The sequence below is a fragment of the Eschscholzia californica genome, unplaced genomic scaffold (genome assembly GCF_041429995.1).
Source record: "Eschscholzia californica isolate CP2 unplaced genomic scaffold, dmEscCali1.0.p SCAF_3, whole genome shotgun sequence".
Taxonomy (NCBI): domain Eukaryota; kingdom Viridiplantae; phylum Streptophyta; class Magnoliopsida; order Ranunculales; family Papaveraceae; genus Eschscholzia; species Eschscholzia californica.
This window is the reverse complement of record NW_028238420.1, coordinates 43055300-43068276: the sequence shown is the minus strand read 5'-3', so window position 1 is coordinate 43068276 and position 12977 is coordinate 43055300. Positions and strand designations below refer to the sequence as shown.

The window sequence follows — 12977 nt, the reverse complement described above, 5'->3', positions numbered from 1 at the left end:
CTGCCCAACTACGAATTGTAACATGACTGCTACAACGAGTAAATACCCAAACAGAACGCGTATACGACTAGCCATCTCTCTCTTCTTCCCTCTTAAATCTCTCTTTCTTTTTGTAGAAGTGAATGGATAGATGATTATTGAACAGGAGATTGAGGGGCGTTTGCTATTTATAGAGTCTTGTTACCCAGTAAGAATGGGTTGAATTTAGGAAGTCCAAACAGAATAGGAACCCTTTTCCTACCAAGTCTCGGACCATATCTTTCTATAGGGTCTTTTATTGACTTTACAAACAAAACAGAACAGGAATCCTAAAGGAACAAACTAGTACTTAACATCTATGGAAACTTCTATAGGCCCCTCTCCACAAATAAATTTGGCAGGAGATATTCTAGGGGACCTAAAAATCAAGATCAGTGAGCACATATACTCGTAGTTTTATTTTTGGCTATTTATACTCTTAGGTGTTTGTCGACCTTGAAATCATTTTTTTCTTACAAAATATTCTCTTCGAGAAAATACAAAAGTTTAATCCGTCTGACTTTAGCCAATGTCGTGGTTGGATAAAATAGAGGAAAGAAAAGATTACAAGTTCAAATTGTAGGTCATATGTGAGCATAATGCTCTAAGAAACTTTAAGACAATATTACAACACAAGGGACTTATTAAATGCAAACAAGTCAATGGAATTAAAAGAAAACTATCAAATTTGTTTAATTCGTCGATTGAATGTATCTGATTTATTATCAGGCAGGGTTTTTCATTTCCTTTTAAGAAGAATCAACAATTTAATTAATAAGACCTCGTCGAGGATAATTGTAGATATGCATTCGATTAAAATATCACAAGTCAATACAGAAGTTTCTTCTAAAAATTTTCTTCTAGAATTTTTTGACCTCGCCACTGTGAGCCGATGGTAGTAGACAATTGATTAGAGTTCAGGATGAAATGAATCACACCCAGTTAACATCTGGTCAAGGTTATCTCATTCTTCTCTGATAGTTCCAAACCATCAAGGTTAAATGGAGATTGGAGTTGCTCAATAATTTCAACAAGATTTTGATTACACCATTAGGTAAACAAGAATCATTTTTGTTGTGCAGAAAATCGACAAACATAATGACATTAAGGTAGAAGTTATGTGATCAAAGTCGCGATAACCTTGACTAAGTAATAATTGATAAAGTTTTGCAGAAACAAATAACTAACACATCGTGTGAGCGAGATGATCAGAACTCGAGTACTTGAATGATATTCCAGTTTTCTCCAAACAATGATTCTTCTCTTCCCTCGACCAGGTCTGCATAAAAAACAACATATCGAGCTTAGAAGTAGTTGATTCTTTGGCTAACTTATCATTGTCCGAGTAACCTTGAAGGATTAACAAGAGCTATGAAAAAAAAATAATACTACTGAGACCGAACAGTAATTAGTGGAGAGGCTTTGATATTATTTCAGCAATGATATTTGGCCCGACAAAAAGTGGTCTGAGTGGCCCGACAAGGCCAAATTTCACATGACGTCAGCAATTTGACCTTGTCAGGCCATCTGAATCCCTTTTCGACAGGATAAGCAACAATTTCCGCATCATATTCTTGATTACTATAGTACAATTTTTCCATGTGAGACTATTCTCATACCCCCTCACGTTTCAATCTTTTTATCTTAACACGTGTCTTTTTCTACTGGAATGAGTGGGACTAGAGACGACTTAGGTATTATATTTTTTATTACTCGAGTACCTTTCTTTTTTACATTTAGTGTTATCTTCAAAATCACTCCCTCAAATGCTTATGTTGGTTTGGATTCCTATAAGGAATGTAGATATACTATAACTATAGTGTGAGAATGTAATATATATAGATAAGAAGGCTGTCCTATTAACTAATACGAGTACTATTTTTCTTCACCATTGTTACACCAAGTTTACACTCATTATGATCCAGAAGTGCACAAATCAGCTAATCGGGGTGCATGATTAACTTAGGTAATTTCGGCGTAAGACTCAAGTATTGCAATAATTTTGATCTAGACGCAGCGGAAATTGAAATGAAGATTAAAACTGAATTGAAGAACTAATAAAATAAAGGGAAATACGATAACTTTATTAATTATTCTCTGAAAGGTGAATAACAGTGACAGACTTGACGTACTTTTATAGAAACTTATTAGACTCTTCTAGATAGACTCAAACTAGGATTCTTAAATATAGAAAACACACAAACGTAGAAACTCCTAAACCTACACTTAATAGGAAATACTCAATTATAGAAACTCTCAAACCTAAACCTAATAGACTGGGCTATGAGGCCCTTTAGATCACTTCGTCGTGAGGCCCACTAGCTTAGTTCTCTCAAGAGGTTCGTCGCGAACCGATTTTGAAGGGAGCTTAGTTCTCCAGAGCCTTCCTCAAGGGGCGACAACAACGTAACCAGTTTCTTATTTAAAAAAATCGTAAGTATTAACACAACTGCGGTAAATAGCATCCACGTTTGACTACCAAGGACGTCTGAAGATAAGGTGACACATATCCATGTTTGTGACGTCGCAGGTGATGTCGTCCAAGTATTCAAACCCAATAGAAAGAGAGATTTGATACATTTGGTCGACACGTGTAGCGGTGCCTGATTGTATCCACGCGGTTTTGAAAGTAAGGGTGTGGTTTAGGTAGTGTGAATTTCCAAGTAATCGATAAGTTTTGCAGAAATCAAATTTTCTACGCATCCATTGTCAATAACAATAGTACACACCTTCTGCATTAGAGTCTCCTTGTAACAAATAAGTTCTCCTGCTGAGAGTTCCTTCAGGTAATGAGTGAATAAAATCTTCCAAGTAACCAATATAAAACGATCACCATTATGGGATTGGTTACCACCGGTTTAACATTATCGTCGACGGAATCATTGTTCGTTTGTTTTTCGACGAGATTGACTTTCCCTCGAGATGGATAAGCATTAGAATAGTGCCCAGTTTCATAGCAACGATAACATTTGACCAGCGGAGATTTCTTGTAAAGATTATCCATGGTCGTTTTAAAGGTCTCCTAACAATTCCAGAAAAATCCTTCTGAATCAAGGCAGATTGATCAATCCCTAACAATTCCACCGTCTTTGAAGACGCTCTCTTCAGAATCCATCATCAGGATCACCGCATTGTGGAGAAGATTAACTTTTCGTCATGTTCACTCCGTCAACTCTTTCTCTCTGTCTCCAAAATCGATTTCTCTCTCTCTCTCTCTCTCTCTTCTCCCTCTAAAATCTCTCCTTCTCTCTCTAAAATCTTTCTCTCTTTCTCCCACCGCGAAAATTGAAATCCTTGAATCTCTGAGAACGATTTAGAATACAAAAACTACAGTTTATGCCACTGAAAATATGAATACTAACATCTTTCGCGAGCTATTGTGTTAACCTACAACCTTTCTTATTTTGGTGATACGTGTATTAGAGAAGGGCTTTCTTGTACTTTTAATACTATTTGTTAATACACGTGGAGTAAGATCAGGCATCACATACGACTTCGTTTGAGTTACAAAGAGAAACAAAATAACAAGAATAACCGCCTATAAATACTTGTTAACTGAATAGAACTAGAGCTCATTTTTTTCTGTTAGAATCAGAGAGTAGTAGTTCACATTTCTCTACAAAGCTTAACACTGTAACTCGATTCCAAAATCTAGGGTTCGAAATTTAGGGTTTTAGTTCTTCTGTGCAAAAATCATGGCTAGTAAAAGTAGAGAAGAATCAAATTCAGGTCCTAAATCGGAAAATGAAGAGAATTCTGAGGTTAAAATTACAGAAGTTGAAGATAAAGAAGATGAAAGAAGGGGCAAGAAAATGGAGAAACTGAAGAAATCTGAAGATGAGGAGAAGAAGGAAGAAGATAAAGAGGCTAAAAGTTCAGAGGAAAATGAAGAAACCAAGAAGAAACCTGAAGAGGAGGAAATGGGAGATTCTGATGGAAAAGATAAAGAGGTTAAAAATGGAAAAGAAGAAGAAGATGATGATGAAGAGGAAGAAGAAAGCAAGAAATCAGAGGAGAAAAACAGAGGAATTTCTGAAACAGAAGAGCCTGATGAAGACTATGATGGAAATGATGATGACGATAATGTCGTTATTGTCAAGGTAAACTAAAACCCTAAGAAATAACAGAATTGGTTCATCAATTTTCATCAACTAAAGTTCTTGCTTCATCAACTAATATTGCTCCATTTTTCGATTAATTATATCTGCAGGGTCGAGGGAAACAACTAAAAGATATTCGAAATGGTAACATCTCTCTCTCTCTTTATCTTCTTCCATTGAATTACTTACTTTTTGTTCAATCAAATCAAATTCTTCTTCAGTATAAGAATTTAGGTTAAATTTTCGTCAATCTTGTGAATATTTCAGTTAATTGGAATCTATCAAACAGAAAGATCGATGAAGTCCTCTTACGCATACTTCACACTCTTCTTTTTGGAGAGAAAGAATTGGAGGTAAAAAAAAAGTTATGATCTTCATACTTAGAAATGGGATCTTGTCATTACCAACAACATTAGGTTTTTCTTTTTTGCAGCTTTACGCAGTAAAGAACAATTTATACAAATTTTCAGGCTTTGTTTGGGTTAACGATGAGGTACGATAACTCATAACTACTCGTGTACTAAGTTACTATTATAGATATGATTTCATTCTAATTTGAATCAAAACTTCATACAATTAGAACTAAATTAAGAAGCCAAAAATTTTTGCAGGAAAGAGAAAACACAATGAAAAAGCTTAGCAAATGCGAAAAAGAGACTTTGTTCCGATTATGTAATTTGCTCGATATCCCGTTTTCTAATTCGGACACTGAAAAGGTTTGTTAATATCATTATCATGCAAACTTCACTCTTACTTCTCATATATTAATTACCCTTAAAGTCTTAATGGTTGGTTACATAATTAGTTCATCTATTTTCAGGAGATCAGAGAGAAGTTGCTCGAATTTCTTGAATGTCCCAAAGAAATAACAGCAACCTCACAGGTAGAATTGAGTCTATCTAATTCTTTGATTAGTTTGTGTTTGTTTCTTTGTAATCGAAGTTTATAGTTATATAACAGTAGAATTCTGCTTGTGACTTTATTTTTTGCCAATAAAGTGTACAAAGAGAAAATTCGGTAATTATGAGATGGTTCTGGAGAATATGCTACGAGCTTTAAACCTAGTTGTGCAATTATCCGTGCGAGTAGTTATCCTGGTGTTGCACAACAAGCTGGAACGGACAATCAAGGAATGGCTTCTAGTAGCAAGTCACCAGGCAGCAAGTCACCAGGCAGCAACTCTCCAGCTGCTCCTGAAAACAATAAAGGTATACACATTTTTGTTTCAAGACTACAAACGCAAACCTAAGGCGATGTTTGTTTGTTTGTTTCTCTGAATAGTCTGACTCGTTGGAGTCTGACACATCTAGATCTGGCTCGATCGAGACTGGTTTTCCCTAAGCATGATACTCATGGAGTCTAACTATGTATTCTAAATGATGAAACCAATTTTATGAAATCCAGGGAAGGGCGAAGCAGTTGTGAATCATAACCAAGAACCTAGCAGTGAAGAGATAGATGGAGCACTTTATAATATCTTAAAAAGAGTAGAGCTTTGCGACGTGGGTGCCATTTTAGTTCATTCAAAGTTTTTTTCCCTTGTTGCCGGTGGTTTTTTCGATTGTGAAGGTCCATTTTCCTTGTCCTCTAAAAGTTTTGAATCTTGTCTTTGTTGCAGATCGTAGCGGATTATATGATAGAGCGGTTAGGTATGTTTTTTTTGTTTTACGTTAGTGTTTTTTATCGTTCAAGTCTGACTATAGAGAATGTGTTATTTATTGAAATATGTATAGGACAAGTCTTTAATGTGAGTTTTAAGGATAGAAAGAAAGAGGTGACGCTTAAAATTGCGAAAATGGTGAAGACTATAGAAAATGAAAAAGCTGATGGAACAGAGTAGTCAGATTTCAGGCAAGTTGGATTCGAAAAACACCTCAGAAATTGAATTCTACATTTCATTGTCTTCTGAAACACCCTCAAATTTAGTTTTTGTTGCAGATCATAGAGGAATCTATAACGGAACGGCTAGGTATGGTATATAGGAGAACATTTTCATATGGATTTAAAGCATAAAAAGGAAGAAGTGAAGAATATAGTTGCAGAGGGAATGGATACTAGAACAAATGAAGAAGATGACTGAAGTGGATAATGGTGAAGATCTGAATCTTTTGAATAATTTCTCAAAACGTTGCTTGGGTTTGTGAAAATTGAGTACATTTTTAGCTTTCTGTTATAAATAATTAGAACCCGAGTTTGATTTTCTCATTTGAAATGAAATTGAAGTGTTTGGTAAGATCAGTACTATAATGATTTCATAAACATGTTTGTGGCCAAAATTTTGATTAGTTCCGCTTCCGTTGAGCCAAAACTGATTAGCAACCGACCCACCTTAATCTTGCAGCGGTAATTAATACTACTGGAAAACAGATTTTACAACATTAATTTGTGTTTTTCAAGTTATGTACTTCAATTGACTGAGAGATCAGTTGTAGAAAAACAAACCTTCTGCACAAGTTCATATATTCAAGTACAGAAAATCTCTCTCTCCTTCTCAATCATCAACTAGAGAAGATAGAGAGAGACATAAACAAGAAATCAATTGCACAATATAAAAATCTATAGAAACAAAACTAATGTTGCACTAAATAACAAAGACAGAGAAATTTTAGCAATGGCAAGTGATGATGATGATGATCCAAAATTCCCACGTGTGTCAATACTATTGGGTCCTTCAGTTGGTGGCACCGAAATAGTATTAGTTGTCTCTATTGAAGGTGGAGTTGTCATGGAGGAAAGTGGAGTTCCCACGGAGGAAGGTGGAGTAACAATGGTGGAGGGTGGAGGAGTGGCAATGGTGGAGCGTGGAGGAGTGGCCGCAGTGTAGTGTGGAGGAGTGGCAGTGGTGGGTGGAGGAGTGGAAGTAGTGGTGCGGTTGATACCGTTAACATTAATGAATAGCTTTTGGCCAAACATACAATGTTCACCAACAGTACATATGTAGAAGTGAGCACCGGCTGTGTTGAGACGAATAGTCGAAGGACTAGTACTTAAAATTGAACCACCAATTGGGATAGACTTAGTGTTGCAAGCATCATAAGCAGCCTTTGAAACTTCAGCAACAGTGTGGACTCCTGGAAAGTTGAATAGTAGAGTGTCTCCGACGACAAAGTTCTTAGTGGAAGCCCAAGTAGAATAAGCATCAGATGTTGAAGGTATAGTCCATCCCATCTCCTCTCCGACTGTATGTGTATGCCCAATTGCACATTGCACCAAAGATGCTACAAAGATCAAATACCCAAACAGAATACTCATCCGACAAGCCATCTCTTGTTCTTGAATCTCTATTTCTCTCTGTAGCTCTTGAGTGTCTCTTTCTCTCTGTGTTTAGAAGTGAATGAATGGAACAGGAGAAGGGAGTTTGGTATTTATACAAACATTAGAATCCTAATACTAATTGAATTTAGAAAGTCAAAACATAATAGAAAACCCTTTCCTAATGAGTTTGGGACCATCTCTTTCTAATTCCTATACTTACGTGAAGACATAATAAACTAGGTAACGTTTATGGAAATTTCTATAGTTGCCTCCCTAGAGATAAATTCGGGAGGAGTTCATGTGTAGGGAAGGGTTAAAGGCAGTTTTCAGAGGCGCCTTTAACGATTGTGAGGACATAATAAACTAGGTAACATCTCTTTCAACACTTTCTATTTGGTTTTTTCGCTGATTTTTTTTTTTTCTTTTCATTCTTTCTATTGGTTGAAGATTACAAGAACATGATAACTTCTGTTTTACGGGAACGCCTTTAACATAACTCACTTAACTGTGATATATAAGTCACTTTGACTCTTTGAGTGTCAAAACCGTCATCCCAAAGTTTTCACCCCCAATAGTTTCGACATCTCGAGCATTTTCCCATGTCCGAAGATAACTACAACAAGTTCTATAGAGTTTTTTTTATCGGATATATAAGTCACTTTTTTTAGTCATCTGTATTTCTTTTAGTTAATTTGTTCATATTCATGTGTAGATGCCTAATTCGTCATTAGTTTTGCTTCAGAAATAAAACAATGCTATTCTTTTTTATGTTTGCTTCAAGTCATTTTTCAAACTTCTAGTTGTCTAAAAGGTGCGCCTTTGGCAATAAAGTGGGATGACTACGGAACTTCCCAATGTTTTAGTATAGACACCCTAGAGCGCTTTAACTTAGACGCGAATGCTCTCAGAAGTAGCCTTGACCTGGGCCAATCTGTGCAGTGTTGAATATGGGATATATTCTCTCAATATATCATATATACATAATATAGAATATATTCTCTCAATATGGGATATATATTGAATATATTGATATATATGATATATGAGATATTGTTGAATATAGGATATATTCTCTCAATATAGCATATATACATAATATAGAATATATTCTCTTAATATGGGATATATATTGAATATATGATATATATGATATATGGGATATATGGGATATACTAAATACGTTATATAATATATTCTATATATGTAACTTTTGTAATTATATAAGGGGAAGAACATCTCCTATTGTATACACAAGAATTAATTAAAAAGAAAAGAGTTTATCTCAATCTATTATTAATTTGTATTAGTTTCTACTTATTAGTTTCTACTTGGTATCGAGAGCAGGTTCGGTAATTGAACCTGGTTATTTCGAATTGAATTGAATTGAATTCCGCTGCGAATCTTGAAATTGAAAGCTCAATGGGTTCCAATGATGATGCAACAATGGTACTATCAAACCCTCACGTTGTTCATAACCACATCGATGCACCCTTTCCATTAGGTAATACCCTGAATGAGAATAATTACACCCTTTGGTCAAAGGTCATGAAGATGCGTATTAATGGTCGGAAGATGTGGGGGTATATTAGTGGCACTAAAGCGAAACCTGCAGAAGGAAATGAAGAATATGAAAATTGGTACTCGGAGAATGATAAGGTGAAGGGATGGTTGTGTGACTCAATGTCCACAACACTAATGAACAGGTATGTTTGTTTGGAAACTGCGAAAGAAGTTTGGGACTCTCTTGAAGCTATGTATACAGACACATCTGATGAAACTCAAATCTTTGAGTTACATAGGAAGTGTTTCTCAACAAAACAAGCTGGTCGATCTATTGCGACCTATTATGATGAATTAGCAGCAATTTTTCAAGAAATTGACCAACGCAACAATGTGAAAGGAAAAAGTGTTGAGTCTATCGCCATCTTACAACAATATGTAGGACGTCTTAGAGTTCACATGTTCCTTTCTGGATTAGATAGTATGTATGATCAGGTGCGTGGTGAGATTCTTCGAAAAGACCCTCCACTTACTTTGGAACAGTCTTATCAGATAGTACGAAGGGTGTCAGTTCACAAACAGGTGATGGGAACCCAGACACTTGTAACTGAGTCTTCAGTTATGGCAGTCAACTATAAAAAGGGACAACCTCAAGGTTCCTGGAATTCTCACAATGAGGCTAGACCCTTATGCCTTGATCTTGAGTGTACCCACTGTGGAGAGAAGGGACACACAAAACAGAAGTGTTATGAAGTCATTGGGTATCCGGAATGGTGGGATTTTACAAAGCGACCTAGGAAAAACATATCTGCGAAGAAGGATTCTGCTATAATTCCTCCATCAGTGAATGTTGCCCAGTCAGGTATGAAAATTAAAGGTAGTGTTTTATCTGTAAATTCTTTGAATAATACTTGGTTAATTGATACTGCTGCATCAGATCACATGGTAAATGACACTAGCATATTATCATCCATTATACCTTCAACCCAAACCTCTATATACACAGCTAATGGTGGTTCCTCTCCTGTAATTGGGGAAGGTTCCACTGACATATCTGAAAATCTGACATTAAACTCTGTCCTCATTGTTCCCGCGCTAGAGTATAATATCCTATCAGTCAGTAGGATCACTGCTGCACTTGCATGTACTGTGACGTTTTGGCCTCAATTCTGTATTTTTCAGGACATAGTGACGCGGCAGGTTCTTGGTTGTGGTGTTAGAAAGGGCAATCTCTACTATTTGGACCTGTCTAGTAGTGGAGAGCAGAGGATTCATCAGGTGAATAAAGTTGGGGGAATTGAAGAAGCAAAAGCTAATGTTTGGTTATGGCATCGGCGATTGGGTCATCTCTCCTTCAGATATCTTCAGAAATTAAATTCATCGTTATTTTCGAAGTATAGTGTTTCAGAATTTAAGTGTGATATTTGTGAACTTGCTAAAAGTCACCGTATTACATATTCTCCAAGTTTCAATAAAAGTTCAGAACCTTTTAGTATTATTCACTCTGATGTATGGGGTCCTGCACGTATTCCTTCTTTGTCCGGAGCTCGTTACTTTGTGACTTTTATCGATGAGTGTACTCGTATGACGTGGGTATCGCTACTCACTCATAAAAGTGAAGTCTTTGAAGTATTTAAAATATTTTTTCAGATGGTTTTGACCCAATTCCAAAGGAGGATACAAGTGTATCAATCTGATAACGGAGGAGAATTTACTAGTAATGACATGGCGAAGTTCCTGATAAATAATGGCATTCGACATCAAACTTCTAACGCTTATACCCCACAACAAAATGGGTTAGCTGAACGAATGAATAGACAACTGTTAGAAGTTGTTCGTGCGTCTCTTTTCGGAATGAATATGCCATTAAATTATTGGGGAGAGGCGTTAAAATCTGCTGCCTATGTGATAAACCGCACACCATCTAGGGTCATTGAATTTCAGACCCCTTTCAAAAAACTCCATGACCTTATCACCATCCCTGCAATGCCAAACCTAGAACCACGTGTTTTTGGGTGTGTTGTCTTTGTTCATATACCTAAACACCAACGAGGAAAATTAGATCATTGTGCTCGAAAGTGTGTGTTTCTTGGATATGCTGATTTTCAAAAGGGTTATCGTTGTTATGACCCTGAGGAGGGGAAAGTATATATCTCATTAGATGTTTCGTTTCGAGAATTAGATGCATATTTTATGGGATCTTCCCTTCAGGGGGAGAAACAAAATGATAGTGAAGGAAACTTCCCCATTATTGGGGATATATTTCAGGAACTAGAGGATTTGACAAGTAATTTCAATAGGCCTAGTAATCTAGGTGATGATGGAAAGGGGAGTGAACCAGATCAGATTACAGGGGGGGATCAGGGTAGTGAAGATGAATTTAATGAGAATGGAGAGGATCAGACAACAGGGGGAGATCAAGCTGAAATAGTAGAAGTTGCCTGTGACTCCAACTTTCTAACACCATCTACCGAAGACATGCCTCCGAATGTCGAACCTCAGGTATTATTTGATCCTATCACTGTTAATGATGTTGAACCTAGACGTTCAGAAAGATCTACTAAAGGTATTCCAAAATTTACTTATAAACCAGATATTAATTCTAAAGCCAAATACCCAATTTCTGATTATGTGTCCACCAATAGGTTGTCTAAGTCATTTACATGCACCATGAATCAATTATCCTCTGTATCTATTTCTAGTAATTTGCAGGAAGCATTATCAGATCCACGATGGAAGAAAGCTATGAATGAAGAGATGAATGCATTACAGAAGAATTCCACTTGGGAACTTGTTGATAAACCCCACGGATATCGTATTGTTGGGTGTCGTTGGATCTTTACAGTAAAGACGAATCCAGATGGAAGTGTTGACAGGTACAAAGCCAGACTTGTTGCCAAAGGGTATACCCAGACGTATGGTGTGGATTATGAAAAGACCTTCGCCCCGGTGGCAAAGATAAACACTATTCGTGTACTCATTTCTCTTGCAGCCAATCAAGGTTGGCCATTACAACAGTTTGACGTGAAGAATGCATTTCTCAATGGAGACTTAGAAGAAGAAGTATACATGGAGTTACCACCTGGAGTCACGAATTATGAAGTAGGAAAAGTATGCAAATTAAAGAAGGCATTGTACGGGTTTAAACAGTCACCACGAGCTTGGTTTGGACGATTTACAAAGAGCATGAAGGCATTTGGATATAAACAAAGTAATTCTGATCATACTTTGTTTATAAAACAAAAGTTAGGCAAACTTACTGCTCTTATTGTTTATGTTGATGATATGGTTGTTACTGGAAATGACTCAGTGGAAATGGAGGCTCTGAAAAACTATTTGTCGCAGGAATTTGAGATGAAGGATTTGGGGCAGTTAAAATACTTCTTAGGCATTGAAGTTGCAAGATCAAGTCAAGGTATTTTCATGTCCCAACGAAAGTATATATTAGATCTTCTTATTGAAACTGGGATGCTTGATTGCAAACCGGTAGATACACCGATTGAAGCAAATCATCACTTGGGAATATTTTCAGATCAAGTTCCATGTGACAAAGGAAGGTACCAACGCTTAGTGGGGAGACTAATTTACCTTTCTCATACTAGACCGGATATTGCATATTCCATTAGCGTCGTGAGTCAATTCATGCATAATCCAAGTGAAGAACATATGAAGGCAGTCTTTCGAATACTAAGGTACTTGAAGAAATCTCCGGGAAAAGGTCTCTTATTCCGGAAAGGTGGTGATATGGAAGTAATGGGATACACCGATGCAGATTGGGCAGGAGATATAACAGACAGGAGGTCAACCTCTGGGTATTTTACGTTTGTATGTGGGAATATGGTAACATTTAGAGCTAAGAAGCAAAAAGTTGTTGCTAAATCAAGTGCAGAATCTGAGTTATGGGGTGTGGCTCAAGGGGTGTGTGAATTACTATGGATACGAAATATATTGAAGGATCTTGGATTTAAGCTTGTGAAAGCAATGGATCTGCACTGTGACAATAAAGCGGCAATTATGATTGCACATAATCCAATTCAACATGACCGTATGAAACATGTTGAAGTGGATCGGTTCTTTATCAGAGAAAATATTGACAAAGGGTTC

The 12977-nt window shown here is 36.6% G+C and overlaps 2 protein-coding genes across 4 annotated transcripts; both read left to right on the top strand.

The window, feature by feature from the left end:
• The first annotated feature begins 3505 nt into the window (after positions 1 to 3505).
• Positions 3506 to 6351, top strand: LOC147550549 (uncharacterized). 3 transcript variants are annotated; one of them, XM_086668883.1, is made up of 11 exons: positions 3506 to 4118; positions 4229 to 4262; positions 4386 to 4471; positions 4552 to 4611; positions 4730 to 4834; positions 4939 to 5001; positions 5117 to 5326; positions 5523 to 5620; positions 5737 to 5767; positions 5852 to 5969; positions 6057 to 6351. In XM_086668883.1, exons 1-8 carry the CDS (start codon positions 3714 to 3716, stop codon positions 5541 to 5543), a joined length of 984 nt encoding a protein of 327 aa, XP_086525009.1. In that variant the 5' UTR covers positions 3506 to 3713; the 3' UTR covers positions 5544 to 5620; positions 5737 to 5767; positions 5852 to 5969; positions 6057 to 6351. The 3 variants fall into 3 exon arrangements, with proteins under 3 accessions (XP_086525009.1, XP_086525010.1, XP_086525011.1); XM_086668884.1 differs by having other exon boundaries at positions 3578 to 4118; positions 5852 to 5973; positions 6143 to 6351; XM_086668885.1 differs by having other exon boundaries at positions 3592 to 4118; positions 6045 to 6351.
• A 2441-nt stretch (positions 6352 to 8792) lies between these two features.
• LOC147550548 (uncharacterized) lies at positions 8793 to 9484 on the top strand. The gene is made up of 2 exons (XM_086668467.1): positions 8793 to 9375; positions 9417 to 9484. Exons 1-2 carry the CDS (start codon positions 8793 to 8795, stop codon positions 9482 to 9484), a joined length of 651 nt encoding a protein of 216 aa, XP_086524593.1.
• Positions 9485 to 12977: the final 3493 nt, after the last annotated feature.